The sequence below is a fragment of the Candoia aspera genome, chromosome 3 (assembly GCF_035149785.1).
Source record: "Candoia aspera isolate rCanAsp1 chromosome 3, rCanAsp1.hap2, whole genome shotgun sequence".
Classification (NCBI taxonomy): Eukaryota; Metazoa; Chordata; class Lepidosauria; order Squamata; family Boidae; genus Candoia; species Candoia aspera.
Genome location: NC_086155.1, coordinates 54,018,217 through 54,035,336, shown reverse-complemented (window position 1 = coordinate 54,035,336; position 17,120 = coordinate 54,018,217). Strand labels below are relative to the sequence as shown.

Below are 17,120 nucleotides of genomic sequence, written 5' to 3'. Positions count from 1 at the left end.
TGACACCATTACCAAGTAATTCCAGGATACTTTATTGACCACTACTGTCTTTCAAATACCTAAACAATTTAATCACAATTCTACAGAAAGACCACATTATTTTGCTTATCAACTCCACCCAAGACAAGAAGGGAGGAAAAGGGGAAATATCTCATCCAGCCACAAGGGTATTTTTATTTCTTTATGTTTTCTTGTTGCACCATTTGGCCATCTTGTTATTAATTGGAGTTTTCATAAAGCGGCTGGAACTCATGTAAGCAGCAATCTTCTCCAGGGCCTGAGGATGCAGACAAAAGACATATTTAGGAGACTGAGAGAAGCTATTAGTAGGCCAAAGCTCAAGGAGGCATACCTCAACCAATAACCCAATGAACCCACCATGAGGACAAGCATACTTGTTTCTTCTATATTAAAAACAAATTCTAGGTGAGACCACATTAATCCATTATCCTCCATGTGCCTTTTCCCATCAGCCTTTGCTGGCATGCCTAGTAGGAAAGGATGATGGGGATGAAGTCCAAAAAACACCTGAAACTATCAGTTAGGGAATGACTGCTAGATTTAGTACCAACTGTATGCTGCTTCCCACCCAAAATTGGGCGGAAAAACTTCCTATCATTTTTTACAGTTACCCGTTACTTTAAATCCATAGTCTTTGGGGAGGGACTTGGGGGCTACATGTCCACAGGTGGTCAGTAGGCTTTCCACCCACACCTTCTGAAGAAGTCATTCACTTATGGTGCTCTGTTTTACTTACCACACATGTATATATAAATACCAGTTAAGAGTTTATCACCTAGCAGTAGAACTTTAAAATCCTTGCATTGTTAACAACCATCATCATAGGAAAATATACATTAAATAAAAGCATGGAAGGGAATCCACCAAGCCTTCAAGTGCTCATTTCAAAGGCCCCTCTGAAGCCATTCAATTAATATACTAAAGGAACAGTAGACCATACCATAAGGACAGTATTTTTCACATATTCCTGCCTATGCCAATTTGGGCATCCACTCTAGCCAACAGAGAAATGCTGTGGGCTAATCTGTCACTTCTTGCCAAAACCTAATGAACTAAGTCACAAGATCCACAAGCCAGCACATCTCATGAAGCCAAAGCTAACCTCAAAACGGGTCATAAAATCTTGAAGATTCTTGAACTGATCAAGGCACTTGGGTTCAAACATGCGGTTTTGATCAAGCACATCATACATGAGGAAGTCAACAAACGTAATCTGGAAAAAAAAGTCAACAGTGAGACACCAAAAAGGTCAGTCCCACCCAACTATGCCCAGGTATGACTATGCATGTACCTTATCCCCAGCAAACCACTTTCTATCCCCCAAAAACTGGGAGAAGAGTTTCAGTTTCCCTGGTAATTGCTCCAAATATCCAGGCTTGAGTTTCTCCTGCAAAACATGCAAGTGGAAAAAACTGAACCAAAATCATAGCCAAAATTCAACAACTTTTCTCTACTGAACAGTTATGGAATTCGGCATGCTTCACCCAAGAGCCATTAGAGTAAGCCAAAGTTACACCTCACCTCCAGATAGTATTACAACAGAACTATCAAAAGCTTACTCCTGAATCACATAAAATGCAATCCTTCCAGTCCAACCAATGCGGCAATATGTGCAATGTGAGCAGGAAGGATCAAAAGAAATTGTTCTATGAGCAGCAAACATAATTCATACCTATACAGCAATCCTACCCAAAGCGTGAAGGTGACATTCATTTGAACATAAACTTTTGGAGACCTGTTCAGATGTTCATTATCCAGAGCATTACACAAGCACACAACATAATTCCCCTATGCAGATATTTACATATTGATTTCAAATATCAGCAGACATCTGAGCTTAACGTGCAAGTGTCTGCAAATATCAACATCATGGGTTGGGAGGCTTGTATCTGGAGCATTCACATGGAGCATTCACGTGCTTCCAAATTTGTTAATGCCTGAATGCAGGCTATGGTCCTCCAAGAAACCTCTCTCTCTTGGTTCCCAGAAAAATGACACAGATATTGGCAAATGCTTGCACATAATCCAAGGAAACCTTGGCAGACATGAGCACTAACTATGTTTACTATGTTGTATTTGGACCCCCTCTTTAGTTTTTACAGCACTGTTTGGCATCACTCCTTTATCCCAGTTCACTAGAAAATGGAAATGAAGGCGACTCAACTCACAAAGTCAGGATTGTAGCAAATCATTGCAAGGCTCATGCGGAAATCCATCACCTGATTCTCCAGCATGTCCACTCTGACATGCTCTTCCTCAGTTTCTCCACCTGGAGATAGTACATAGAGATGATAAATGTTGGGCAGCAGAAATAAATCTTGATCAGTCAGTTCAGGCCCCAGAAGAGCGCAGGTATACTCACACAGATTATGCTTGCGTGCGATGTACCTAAGAATAGCATTACTCTGTGTCAATTTGGTCTTGCCATCAATTAGGTATGGAAGCTAGAAAGAAAACAGAGTGATCTGCTTAAGAACAAACTTTTGCCTATTAGGCTTCCACATGATTGCTCCATACCTAATTGTCCTTCAGCTATTCCTCTTTACCCAAGTCGTCACATATAAATACCACAGAGAACAGCATCCTTCTCCACCCAATATGTACTTCTTCCCATCCATTAAACATACAGTTACTTACATTAGGGAAGTCCAGCCCCAATTTTTCCTTTTCACTGATCCATTGACTTTTATCATAATCAGGAGCTGGAAGGAAACGGGAGATAGAAAATTCAGAGCCAGAAAATTTGATCAAATACAAACTGCTTACCTTTCACTAGACAAGGCAATCAATTTTAGGAAATGCCAAAAAGAGTACGCTTCTCCTGACCCAGTTATAGCAACCACCACGCAAAGTGTTGACAAGTTCAGGTAAGCCTTTTGAATCTCCCCTCCTCCATTACCACTGCCACTTAATGACTGAGTGGGCATGATAAGCATAGCTTGGTTACTGAATTAACCCAGTTTTCTGGGTTTGCACATTGCACTGAACCATAAGATAACCAAATGGGCTAGGTTTATACACATCAAGCCACAAAACAAAAATTAACCAAGCTGTCCAAGCTTAGCATGCTGTACATTAAGCCTTCAACTGAGCTGGTTAAATCTACTGTGTGAATTCTATGGGTCATTTTTGTTGGTTTCATGCCAAGAATATTCGCCAGAACATCATGTAACATTCTACAACTTTTGTTTGAAGAAAACAATTTGGCAAGATCAAGCCATGTTAAGAGATAAACCAAAACAGAATTCTCAGGTTTATGAGACATGTTTTCCACATTTCCAGGCACTATCCTCTCCAGCTGGGAAAAATGTGAACACCCCATAAATCTTTAGCCCAATAAATAATTACAGTTGTTCATTTCTCAGAGTTAGATATCCTATTTGAAGAAAAAAAAATCTGGTGCTGCACCATTTTGTCATCTGATATGGGGTGGCTACCAACAGGATTGGACTGAGATTTGGTTAGCTTTAGTTTTCTCAACAGCATCATTGGAGATTGTGCACTCTGCAGAATTCACTTTTACTTATTTGCTTAAGAAACAATTCACCACCCCTCCCTGCTGCATCCCACTCTAAAAATGAATATTTCAAGATGTCCTTGATAATTATACTGCATACTGTTTTGAGGAATTTCTTGAGTAGTAATTCAGCCTTATTTTTAATAAAAAGCCTGAGCATTTGGTCTAGTGGTTAAGGCAATGGGCTAGAAACCAGGAGACTGAGAGTCCTAGTCCTGCCTTAGGCATGAAAGCCGGCTGGGTGACCTTGGGCCAGTCACTCTCTCTCAGCCCAACTCACCTCACAGGGTTGTTGTGGAGAAAATAGGAGGAAGAGGGAGTATTTGGTATGTTCGCCACCTTGAGTTATTTATAAAAATAATAATGGCAGGATAGAAAATAAATAAATAATAAAATAAATAAATAAAATATTTCACAGCTAAGCAACTTTGGTGTAATGGTTAAGGTGCTGGACTGTGAGTTCTCCCTTAGGCACGGAAACCAGCTGGATGACCTTGGACTCTCTCTCTCTCAACCACCTCACAGGGTTGCTGTTATGGGGAAAATAGGAGATGGGAGAACTATATATGCCACTGAATAGTATGAATAAAGGCCAGAGATATATCTAATAAATACAAATTCACTGCTTCCAAGAAAATTTAGATATACCGGAATATTTGATTATCAAAAACTGAGAGTGGTAATATAAGATCAGCAATGAAATCTTTTTTAACAATTGTAGAGAGTAAAGAAGATGAACTTGATGGAGATATACAAGCTCCATTACCAAAGCGACGAGGGGAAAACATATCTTAAATCCACAATAAACAGAAAATAGGTGGAAGACGCTTAGACTCCCTAATTCACAAGACTATAAGAAAGGGGAAGATGTTCGGCACAATCAGACTTGCAAAATTCTTTTATTATAGTCAATCTCAATATAAGTTTTAGCCTTTCTATGGAGTTGATTCCTGGTCTGGTCGGCCTGCTGGGGCTGACAATAATCAATGTAAGTCATTTAACACTGATGTTCAATAACAGCAATGTCAATCTCTGACACTTTTTCCCAGTAAAAATATGAACAGAGTGTCAGATACTTGATCTCATTTGTCAAACAGCTATGAAACTCAATAGATGCACTTCTCTTATCCTACCCTAACTCACAAAGATACTGTAAGGATGACACAGGGCAGATGAAAATGAAAAACATGCATCTTGAAGGAAGATTTATCATTAAAAAGGAGCAAGATCAATAGAAGATCAGTTGGAACTGCCTGTATCATGTGCAGTTCTCATATTCTTTCCTGACATGCTCTATTATTCTTTCAAAGATGCCTGTTGAGATTGGATAAAGAATGGTATCAAGCACTGATAAATTTCTCAGCAGTACTTGGAAAGGCCAAAGTGTAGGGACTGCATCACGCCTGGAAATATTAACCTATTAAATAATAAAGATCAATGAATCAGCAAATCAACAAGGGAGCATAACAAAAGCTAATTCTAGACATACATCAACTTAGTTAGTGGAGATCACAGGAACTTTGGTCCAATACATCAAGAAGGAACCAAAGTGGAGAACACCAAAGCTACAAAGTAACTCCAAGCATGAGTCCTTTGTACTAGTTTCCTATAAATTAAAAACTTATCTTTCTCTGATGAGTTAGTCATACACAAAAAAGGGGGAGGAGCACCTCAAGCTATTGCAGTATTTCCTGTAACACCAAAATCTCTCTCACACCTTTACTAGAATTCCTGCTACTATTCTTTATTCACACCTATACAGATATAGCTATGATGATGTCCAGATAAGTCAAAACCCATGAGTATCAATTCATTACTATCAGCAAGGAGTGTTCATGTCATCCTGGGAGCTGGGAGTTTCTCTGGCTACTGAGTACTTATCCTACTAATACCATTGAATGAAGCTCATCTAAAGACAAAAGATTCCTAGAAATTACAAGAGGAATGAGTCCTCTCTGGAAACCCCTTGAAGCCTTCAATTATAAAAATGGAAGAACTCACTCACCTCACTTTACAAATCACTAAATACAACCTTTGATTTTGCTGAGTCAGCAACATGGGAAAATAAGATGAGAAAACTCCAATCCAATTATAGAAAAAGAAAAAAACAGTGGTAAGAATATCAAAACAAGGAGTATTTCAAAAACCTTTTTTACTGACAAAATACCTACTAAATTGAGACCAATAATTGTTGTAGCGCTGCTGAACTCAGCAAGAACCTTTCAAATCCAAAGAGCTTCCAGGTAATCTCTCTCTTCTGCCATACATATAAGCTGCATGACCATGTAATTCTGAACTGATTTTTGCCCTCAGTAGATGAATGACTCATACTAGCGCAATCTGGTTTTTAACCAGGTCAAGTACAAGTCAAACAATCAACTTCACCCAACATACTAGAAATGGTTTTCATAAGACACCAGCTCACAACCATAGTATTCGTCAACCTCTTGGTAGCATACAGTGCCTATAACCATTGTAGGATGGATGGATGGATTGATTTATATTTATATATTTATTAAAATAAAGTGAAACATCCCCTTAACTTCCTGTGCCACCACATTCTGGAGCAGTTGAAGCTTCCAGATGTTTTTCAAGGGCACCCCATATAAGTGCATTACAGTAATCCACTTGGGAGATTACCAAAGCATGAGTGACCAACACAATGCCTTCTAATCCAGGAAAGAGTACAATTGGTACACAACACAAACGGGGCCCCCAGGCCACAGCTGCCACCTGCTCTTCAAAGAGGAATTCTGAATCCAGGAGGAGCCTCAAATTGTCCACTGATTCTATCTGGAGTAGCGCAAACCCATCCAGAACCAAGGATGGAGAATCACCATATCCAGGAGGCCCTAACACCCAAAGCCACTCCATCTTGCTAGGGTTGAACTGAAGCCTATTCATCTCCAGACCCCCACAGCCCCCTTCTGAGACAGAACCTCCACAGTATCATTTGGCCAGCCAGGGGTGGAAATATACAGCTGAGTACTGTATCATCAGCTTATTGGAGGTACTTCACCCCATGCCACTGAGTGACCACAGCAGCTTCATGTCAATATTAAACAGAAATGGGGAGAGAGTTGAACCCTGAGGCACTCCACATATGAGGGACCATTGGGCAGACCTCCCCATCAACACCACCTGGAAGGAAGAAAACCAGAATAATACTGTGCTTCTCCTGGAGCCGGTCCAGAAGGATACCATGGTAGATGGTATTGAAAGCTGCTGAGAGATCAAGGGGAGCAAAGACAGATGTACTACCCTCATCCCACTCCCTCTGGAGATTGTCCATAAATGTGACCAATACCGGTTCAGTCCCATACCCCAGCCTGAAACCCGAAGGGATCCAGGTAATCCATTTCATCCAGGGACCTCTGAAGCTGCAAGGCAGCCAGCTTCTCAACAACCTTCCCTAAAAAGGGAAGGTTGGAGACAGGACATTCCATTTGTGCAATGAAGACACAAATCAGAAATTGAATATTAACTGGAATAGGACATGGTTGAATAACAATAAAAACCCAGTATACCTTGGAATGACCCTAGATTGCACACTTTCATTTAGAATATACATCAAGGAATTTAGAAGCAAGGTCAGTGCCTCAAAGCTTGCAAACTCCCATTGCAGGGTTCACTCAGCAATCAGCAGCAGCTCTGCCTTGGCCTTCATGCAACTGTGTGAATATGTGTAATGATTGCCTATTCTAAAACACTATCAGACTCATGAGCAGGAATTCAAAGATACCTGAGTTATTAAAGAATGGTATGCAGGATCACAAAGAAAGCTGAGAATGATAAAAGCGCACCAAATGCAAACTAAAAACCCTCAGTGCAAATGAGATCCCTCCCCCCGTAGAATCTTCCCATGTTCACAATCCCAGGTGCTCCTAACGGCTTCTGATAGTCTGTGGGAAAAGTCCTTGAACAGAGAACATAACCCAAACACATTCCATTGTAATGAACATAGATACAGAGCTTGGTACAAGGCAGCTCCCTCCCAAACAGAAACGCGCCTCAGCACCATGGCATGTGAAACGTTATGATGTACAGTACACATTGAAACAGTGAACATGACAATATGCCTGCCTGATATGGAAACTCCACTCAAATGTACAAAAATGGACCTGCTACTGAACAGTAGTTCCTGAATTATCACAGGTTTTTGAAGTCCACTGAAACAAACAAACAAACTGTATATTCTCACTATAGAGAACTCCCTTGCAGACTTCTAGTGGTCAGAATAAGAGATAAGAGTAGGGGGATGGTCAGATATGGTCTCTATGACTACATCATGGAGTGAAGATGTTTGTCCTTATTCTTACAACAGCAAAAGCATTAAATTCTAGACAGACCTGTCCTTGAAAGTAACTGCAAATAAAACTAAGAAATCTTACAGAGCACTGCATGAGCATAAACGAAAAACAGCAGCTCCTTGTTAGAGAGGGAAAGAATGAGTAACTGGTAAGGTCCTCAAGTGCCTTGGTATCCAAGTAGATAAGACCAAGAATCAACAGAGATAAATGGAGATATTCTGCTGTACAGAAACTTGCAATTGTGGTGACGAAGATTAGGCAACATCTCCTACTTTGACTTTCATTAGGAGAACTATTATATACCACAGGACTCTCCTGAGCCAACTCAGGAGCTCTGAAATGTGCACAACAGTGAACAAAATTATTATTTTATTTAATAATTTCTGCATACTGCTCCAGTTATAAAATTTGGGCAGCACATAGCAAAAAGGATAGATATATTAGAATAACTAACTGATAGGCACCCAAAACATCATTATAGGCCAGAAGCGCCTTGATATAGAACAGTCCAAAGGGCCTCCCTAATGAGAAGTCAGGGTAAACCTAGTTGTAAAGCCAGCATATTTCAAAGAATGGGAGCTGCATGAGATGGTGAAAGGACATAAGGAGCCATTGTGATGCAAAGGAAAATTCTCTATGTTAACGGCATTGGGAAGAGGTCTATACTATTACACTAGACCAGGGTTTCTCAATCTTGGGAACTTTGAGGTGTGTGGAGGGGAATTCTGGGAGTTGATGTCCATACATCTTAAAGTTCCCATGGTTGAGAAACCCTGCACTAGACATATCATCTAGAAAGGCTCAGCGCAACAGTTCTGTAACAGCCCAGCCTTCAAAGCACAGCTCCATCTAATTATTGTGTGCTCCACCCTACCTTAGGATAACTTAAGGAATGTTGGAGTAATTTATGCTGCTTTTCATGGTTACAGCAAAGTACTCTAACCTTTTATACTTTTGTATAGAATAAGAACCTTCAGCAAAGGATCGTTACCTTGTCGTGGTGCTGGAGCTTGAGCAGCTCAATGATGCCATGAGCTAAACCGTGAAGGGCCACCCAAGACAGGAAGGTCATGACAGAGAGGTCAGACTAAATGCGATCCCTGGGGAAGGTAATGGCAACCCACCCCAGTATTCTTGCCGTGAAAACTAAATGGATCAGTACAACCAGAGATATGTCGGTATACCATTGGAAGATGAGACCCCAGGTCGGAAGATGGTCAAAATGCTACTGGGGAGGAACAGAGGATGAGTTCAACTAGCCCCAGACGTGATGACGCAGCTAGCTCAAAGCCGAAAGGACGGCTAGTGGCCGACGGTGCTGGTGGTGAACGGCGAATCCGATGTTCTAAGGATCAACACACCACTGGAACCTGGAATGTAAGATCTATGAGCCAGGGCAAATTGGATGTGGTTATTGGTGAGATGTCAAGATTAAAGATAGACATTTTGGGTGTCAGTGAACTGAAATGGACTGGAATGGGCCACTTCACATCAAATGACCACCAGATCTACTACTGTGGACAAGAGGACCACAGAAGAAATGGAGTAGCCTTCGTAACTAATAGTAAAGTGGCTAAAGCAGTGCTTGGATACAATCCAAAAAACGATAGAATGATCTCAATTCGAATTCAGGGCAAGCCATCTAACATCACAGTGATCCAAATATATGCCCCAACCACAGATGCTGAAGAAGCTGAAGTAGAGCAGTTCTATGAGGATCTGCAGCACCTACTGGACAACACGCCTAAAAGAGATGTTATTTTCATCACAGGAGACTGGAATGCTAAGGGGGGCAGTCAAATGACACCTGGAATTACAGGTAAGCATGGCCTGGAAGAACAAACGAAGCAGGACATAGGCTGATAGAATTTTGCCAAGACAACTCACTCTGCATAAGAAACACTCTCTTCCAACAACCTAAGAGACGGCTTTATACATGGACTTCCCCAGATGGACAACACCAAAATCAGATTGACTACATCCTTTGCAGCCAAAGGTGGCGGACATCTATACAGTCGGTAAAAACAAGACCTGGAGCTGACTGTAGTTCAGATCACGAACTTCTTCTTGCACAATTTAGGATCAGACTAAAGAGATTAGGGAAGACCCACAGATCAGCTAGATATGAGCTCACTAACATTCCTAAGGAATATGCAGTGGAGGTGAAGAATCGATTTAAGGGACTGGACTTAGTAGATAGGGTCCCGGAAGAACTATGGACAGAAGTTCTCAACATTGTTCAGGAGGCGGCCACAAAATACATCCCAAAGAAAGAGAAAACCAAGAAGGCAAAATGGCTGTCTGCTGAGACACTAGAAGTAGCCCAAGAAAGAAGGAAAGCAAAAGGCAACAGCGATAGGGGGAGATATGCCCAATTAAATGCAAAATTCCAGAGGTTAGCCAGAAGAGATAAGGAATTATTTTAAACAAGCAATGCACGGCAGTGGAAGAAGACAATAGAATAGGAAGGACAAGAGACCTCTTCCAGAAAATTAGAAACATCGGAGGTAAATTCCAGGCAAAATTGGGTATGATCAAAAACAAAGATGGCAAGGACCTAACAGAAGAAGAAGAGATCAAGAAAAGGTGGCAAGAGTATACAGAAGACCTGTATAGGAAGGATAACAATATCAGGGATAGCTTTGACGGTGTGGTCAGTGAGCTAGAGCCAGACATCCTGAAGAGTGAGGTTGAATGGGCCTTAAGAAGCATTGCTAATAACAAGGCAGCAGGAGACGACGGCATCCCAGCTGAATTGTTCAAAATCTTGCGAAATGATGCTGTCAAGGTAATGCACGCTATATGCCAGCACATTTGGAAAACACAAGAATGGCCATCAGATTGGAAAAAATCAACTTATATCCCCATACCAAAAAAGGGGAACACTAAAGAATGTTCAAACTATCGAACAGTGGCACTCATTTCACATGCCAGTAAGGTAATGCTCAAGATCCTGCAAGGTAGACTTCAGCAATTCATGGAGGGAGAATTGCCAGATGTACAAGCTGGGTTTAGAAAAGGCAGAGGAACTAGGGACCAAATTGCCAATATCCGATGGATAATGGAAAAAGCCAGGGAGTTTCAGAAAAACATCTATAACTGTTTTATTGACTATTCTAAAACCTTTGACTGTGTGGACCATAACAAATTGTGGCAAGCTCTTAGTGGTATGGGGATACCAAGTCATCTTGTATGCCTCCTGAAGAATCTGTATAACGACCAAGTAGCAACAGTAAGAACAGACCATGGAAAAACAGACTTGTTTAAGATTGGGAAGGGAGTACGGCAGGGCTGTATACTCTCACCCTACCTATTCAACTTGTACGCAGAACACATCATGCAACATGCTGGGCTTGAGGAATCCAAGGCTGGGGTTAAAATTGCTGGAAGAAACATTAAGAATCTCAGATATGCAGATGATACCACTTTGATGGCTGAAAGCGAAGAGGAACTGAGGAGCCTTATGATGAAGGTGAAAGAAGGAAGTGCAAAAGCTTGCTTGCAGCTAAACCTCAAAAAAAACCAAGATTATGGCAACCAGCTTGATTGATAACTGGCAAATAGAGGGAGAAAACGTAGAAGCAGTGAAACACTTTGTATTTCTACAAAGATTGCGAAGATTACTGCAGATGCTGACTGCAGTCAGGAAATCAGAAGACGCTTAATCCTTGGGAGAAGAGCAATGACAAATCTCGATAAAATAGTCAAGAGCAGAGACATCACACTGACAACAAAGGTCCACATAGTTAAAGCAATGGTGTTCCCTGTAGTAACATATGGCTGCGAGAGCTGGAAGGCTGAGAGAAGGAAGATCGATGTGGTGTTGGAGGAAAATTCTGAGAGTGCCTTGGACTGCAAGAAGATCAAACCAGTCCATCCTCCAGGAAATAAAGCCAGACTGCTCACTTGAGGGAATGATATTAAAGGCAAAACTGAAATACTTTGGCTACATTATGAAAAGACAGGACACCCTGGAGAAGATGCTGATGCTAGGGAGAGTGGAGGGCAAAAGGAAGAGGGGCCGACCAAGGGCAAGATGGATGGATGATATTCTAGAGGTGATGGATTCATCCCTGGGGGAGCTGGGGGTGTTGACGACCGACAGGAAGCTCTGGCGTGGGCTGGTCCATGAAGTCACGAAGAGTTGGAAGCGACTGAACGAATAAACAACAACAAGAATAAGAACACGCATACTGTCTTGAGAATATTCAAAATGATAGCTAGAAGCTAATACAATTTCTTTTGAATGAAGGGCTGATCTGATGTTTATATGCAACAGCAATTTATATTCACAGAAGGAAATAAAGGGGAGGAGAGGACTTCAGTACAAACCAAACTCAGCAAGGCACACATACCTTCTCCACAGCTGTATAACTTATCTTCATAAGTTGTTCCTGTGTATTCGAGCAGCAGTCGAATGCTATGGGCAAGCTGTAAAGAAAACAAGCAAAAATGCCACGTGATGGGTGGGGAAGAGCTAACATTCTCATGTACTTTTCACAAGATGGGAAGCAACCTGATGTCAGCCCTTTGAGGTAGACAAGGTCAAGAAGTGGACACAACATGGATTCCAGGAATGCTCTTTATTTTTTCAGGGTAGGATGACAGACACTTGAAAGCCTGTCAGAGTTTCTCACTACTCCATCTCATACCAAGCAAAATCAAGGCAGGGTTCTTTCTTCTCAATCCTTCTTCTTTTGTAGGACTGAACTCCTCCCTGAATAATCTGCACATTCCTTCCTGATTGCCAAGACCAGATCTATATATTTCACACTTGGTAAATAGCAAAAGATGCCCATGAGCATCGAGACAGAAGGGGCTCAAAACTATTACATAAATGTATACTTACGATGTTTGGAAGAGGAAAAACACATATTCAGTGTTCCCCAACCAGGTGCTCTCCAGTTACGTTATGTTAAAACAATTCCTATTATCCTTACCCAGCATAGCCATGCAGAATGATAGAAACTGTAGTCCAACATATCTGGAGGTCCCCTATTTAGGCTGGATGAACGAGAACCACTTCAGCAGGAAACGCTGCTACTGAAATCCTGTTAATCTTTCTTCCATATCATTTTGAGCTCCTTCAATCCTTTCCAGTGCATTGGAAAGGATTGAAGGAGCTCAAAATGAGCTCATCTATTTTCCTTTATTAATAGGATTATAGGGAGACCAAGGAGAGGAACGTGTGAAGCAGAAATCTCACTTTTTTTGTACAGATGGCTTAAGTATTCCCCAAACTCATCAGTACAAAAAAAGTGAGATTTCTGTTTCACACATACACACACACACTTCAAACGCATAATAGTCACCACTTTTCAAATTCCATTGTATTCACATGTAGGCAAGGCAGGCAACTTCTTTGGGCCAGGAGTCACAGGAAATGTCCTTTTCAGGTGGTGATTTTGTTTTGTGAAAAAGCAACAAAGAAAAGGATTTCCTACTGACTTTAGACTGTGATCTTGGAAAGCAGGAGGTGGTATACAGTCTGGAAGTTTGTTTCTTGAATTTATTTATTGAAATTATGTTCCCCACCTTTTATCTATGGGACAGGAAAAAGAAGACTGACCTATGCCTGGGAAGAAAGATTCCTCCAGGAAAGACCACCTGTTGTCATTGTGAGAACCAAGTGGCAGAGGAGCAATGTGAAAAGCTGTCTTGAATATGTTAACCTGCTTTAACTTGAACATTTTTACACACATCTTCCCTCTGCATCCCAACCCCGGCAACGTTTCTTTAGATCTAACTCCCAACTCTATTCAGTAGGTCGGCACACCCCACTCCTCTCCCAAGACAAAGAAGGGGCCGCGCAGGCTTAGCTGGAGCAAAGCAAGCTCCTTTCGGGCAGCGAGCTCACTCGGTCCGCAGGCTCAGGTGACCGAATCAGGCCCCCGGAACAAACGCACGCGTCCAGGAGAAACCCCTCTGCTCTGCAGCAGCCAGGCTGGCAATGCCTCGCCGGGACCCGGAGGGAGGCCATGAAAGACCCGCGAGACCGTCGCCTCTCCTTCCATTCCCCGCAGACAGAGAGAGGCCTCACCACCCCTTGGGGCGCAGAGGAGCATCCCCCCGCCTTTTCAAACGGCCGGTTCGAGCGCCCGCAGGACAGGCGGCCAGGGTCCTGCACGCCTCGGGTCCAATCTGCAGCCTCGCCGGCACCACTGGTGGGAGAGACGAGGCGAGGGAACTGAAGTCGGGCACAGCAGGAGCGCGAACCCGGGAAAGAAAGCCCCTCCCCCGCTTTCTGGCCCAGAAACTCACCCCTCTAATGTCCCAGTACCCCAGAAGCATCGTCATGGCGCTCGCAGCTCCTCGGGTCTTCGCCACCACTGCTGATCTCGTGCTTCGCGGGAAATTTGGCCTTGCAGCCTGGGCAGCAGAAACCGCCTGGGAGGGGCTTACTAAACTGCTGACGCGCAGCCTTGATCGTCAGGAGAGCCAGCGGGGATTCTTTCTCTAAAGGGGGGTGGGGGTGTTGGCAGGCAGCCCAATACGGGAAGAGTTAATTCAGGGCCGCAACTGGGGGGGGGGGGCAATCGGGGGCATGTGCCCCGGGCGCCGCGCTGGTGGGGCGCCAAAATGAGCGTGGGGGGGGGGGCGCCAAAATGGGTGCGGAATCCATGTTTGCCCCGGGTGACACACGCCCTAGTTGCGGCCCTGAGTTAATTAAACTGCTCTCTCGTGCGCCGCCGGCCCGAAAAAGCGACTTTTTGCTGAGTTTGGGGGACGGTGGAATTTGAACTGCCCTTCTGAAACTTGCCCCGAGTCCCGTTAGAACTGGAAGTTGATCCAGCCTCGGCAGTGGCAGTTTTTCATTTCTTGTTGTCAGGCTTCTGAAATTCCCGAAGCTGTTAAAAATTGTTTAGTAAAAAGTCCAAGTACATGGACCGAGAAGGACTTTGAGAGGAGTGAATTAGGTACGAAATTTATGGCAAGGGATTGGTGCGGGCACTGGCTGAGGAGCAAACTTTACAGAGCCAAAAGGGAGACCAGGGCCCACTGAAGTGGCAGTCCAATCTTCTCGGTGCTCCTTCCCTAAAAGTTTTGTTTTGTGTTATTTTAATCGTGATTTCTGGCTGAAAATGGCAAAGGCTGGGGTATTAGCTGAAAACAGAAAAATGGTCTGAAGTGACAGAACCGCAGGGTTTGAAGTTCTCTTGGCAACAAGGTTTGAGGTGGTTGGCAATGTCTTTTTCTGAGATGGTTTCCCAGTCTACAGCCCTTCATCTCCCAGGGGTGTCTGCAGGGTGTGGTCAAAAAAGTCAAGATGGTGGCCACAATGGTGTGATCAAAACTCCACCCATGTTTATCCACATTTGCAATGCACATTAAAAAAAACTTCAATTGCACCATTGTGACCACCATCTTGACCTTTTTGACCATTCCCTGCAGACATCCCTGATCATCCATCCATGTGCTAACGAGGTTTGACTCTGTTTAGCATTTTCCAAATCATTCAGGGTTGCTAGGTGCTACCATCTAATGTGACACTTTAAATCAGGGATATTTTCAAAATACATTTTACAAGTATCCCATTTTTTTCCCCATCCACATGATTCTACTTGCATAGTACCAGCTGAAGTGGAATTATTGATCCCTTGTTCCACCTTTTTGTTTTTCATCCAAATGTGTGTAGAGTCCCAGACAGCACAAATTCATTGAGCTGGTGCAGTTTTCAGTTCTTCCGTATCAACTTTCCCAGTGTTCATTGGCACAGTTTGTGTGCATTGGTGAAGTGCCCTTCCCCACTTGATACAGTGTTGCATGTGATTACAGGGACGTTCATTCTTTCTCCAAGTTTTGGCAAAGGGCAGAAGATACGACATAGACTGAAGAGAACAAGTAAAATGCAAAAGAACAAAATAATGACTTGACTTAAGCTGTGTATGTGGCAATTCTAGAATTCATTATGGAATTTTTTTCATGTTGTTAGAAGAAAGAATCATTTGGGGTTGATAAGGGGGGTGTTACCTGCGCTCCCAGGTTTGGCTTATGGTCACTCACTCACACACTCACAGCCAGTTGGAGCATGAGGATCTTGTCAGCCCCCCTTGCTTTCTACCTGGGTTTTCCAGATAGGTGCAGCTTGAGTAGACAAGACACACGGCCCTGGTCAACAGCCGGGAATAGTTAGGGACCCACACAAATCACTTCCAACCCAACACTGAGACACATCAGGTTCTTTGTAATACACGGAGACCCAGTGAATTTAAAGTAACAGCAAAACTTTACTGGTTGCAAGGTACATTTGCTCTTTCTCACACGCGCACACGCACACGCTCATCCACTTAGCTACATCCTTCTCAGCTAGGCTGCCAGGCACTAGCTAGAGGGACAGAAGCCGCCAGGCCTGGATCCAAAGGGGACTCCAGGAGTCGGCGGGCTTTATCCCCAAAAGTCCTTGCTTTGTTGATTCACAAGACCAGCAGCTACTCTTGCCTTGCTTATTTACAAGTCTGGTAGCTGTTGATGGGATTGGGTGAGGGGAGGTTTCATGTGCTCAACTTCCTTTGTCTGGTTCAGGTGACATTTTTCCTTTGTTTCCTTCTTATCTACCTCCTCTAAAGGGATCTTATAGACAAGATTCCTGGCCTTTTGTCCTTTCTGCTTAGGTGCCTGCTTCATCTTTAGTTATGGCAGCTTCAGCCTAGTCTCAGGGGGAAGGGGGGAAATTACTTTCTGCTGTATTAAATCTTAAATGGCTGGTAAGCACTATAAATTGTATTCATGTATGCATCTAATTTACCATGATAGACACATCCCAGCATCAGAAGTAGATGCTCTATCCAAAACAGCTTTATAACATGCAGACCCCCTCAAAAAAAAAGGGGGGGTGCAGTTCATAGTCTTGGAAGGGGATTTCAGATTTCTCAATCCCTGTGGAAAATTGTATGTCACCCTCTCAATTTTCCCATTATGGAATCCAAGGGCTATCCACTGCTGCCATGAAATTAGCAATCCCACTGCCAATCCTGATTTTCCAGTGTTTCAGCTGTTCTGAATCAGGAGAGGCTAGGGGTGAGTGTGTGCAGATAGGTGAAGAGATTAGCTTTCTCCTCTGGCTTTGCTGCCATCACATTTCTGCAGGTCATCAGCCAGCAAGGAGACACCCCCCCCAATTAAGTACTCCCACAGGAATGGGGAGGGTCTGGCTACAGGTCTCTCCCTGACCCATCTAGACTGGTTGGTTTGCCTCTCCTTCCACACCCATTTGGTCAACCCCCGCCTAAAAATAGTAAGAAATAAAAGAAGCATGCTGTGATTTCACAAGG

General features: G+C 43.1%; 2 protein-coding genes across 2 annotated transcripts in view; both read right to left on the bottom strand.

Moving 5' to 3' along the window:
• Positions 1 to 17,120, bottom strand: part of GNAI3 (G protein subunit alpha i3) — a 266,408-nt gene that overhangs the window by 95,440 nt on the left and 153,848 nt on the right. The window lies entirely within an intron of this gene.
• On the bottom strand, positions 17 to 14,218 carry LOC134493298 (glutathione S-transferase Mu 1-like). The gene is made up of 8 exons (XM_063297732.1): positions 14,110 to 14,218; positions 12,204 to 12,279; positions 2,659 to 2,723; positions 2,384 to 2,465; positions 2,190 to 2,290; positions 1,313 to 1,408; positions 1,124 to 1,234; positions 17 to 277 (listed from the first exon to the last, which is right to left on the bottom strand). Exons 1-8 carry the CDS (start codon positions 14,143 to 14,145, stop codon positions 182 to 184), a joined length of 663 nt encoding a protein of 220 aa, XP_063153802.1. The 5' UTR covers positions 14,146 to 14,218; the 3' UTR covers positions 17 to 181.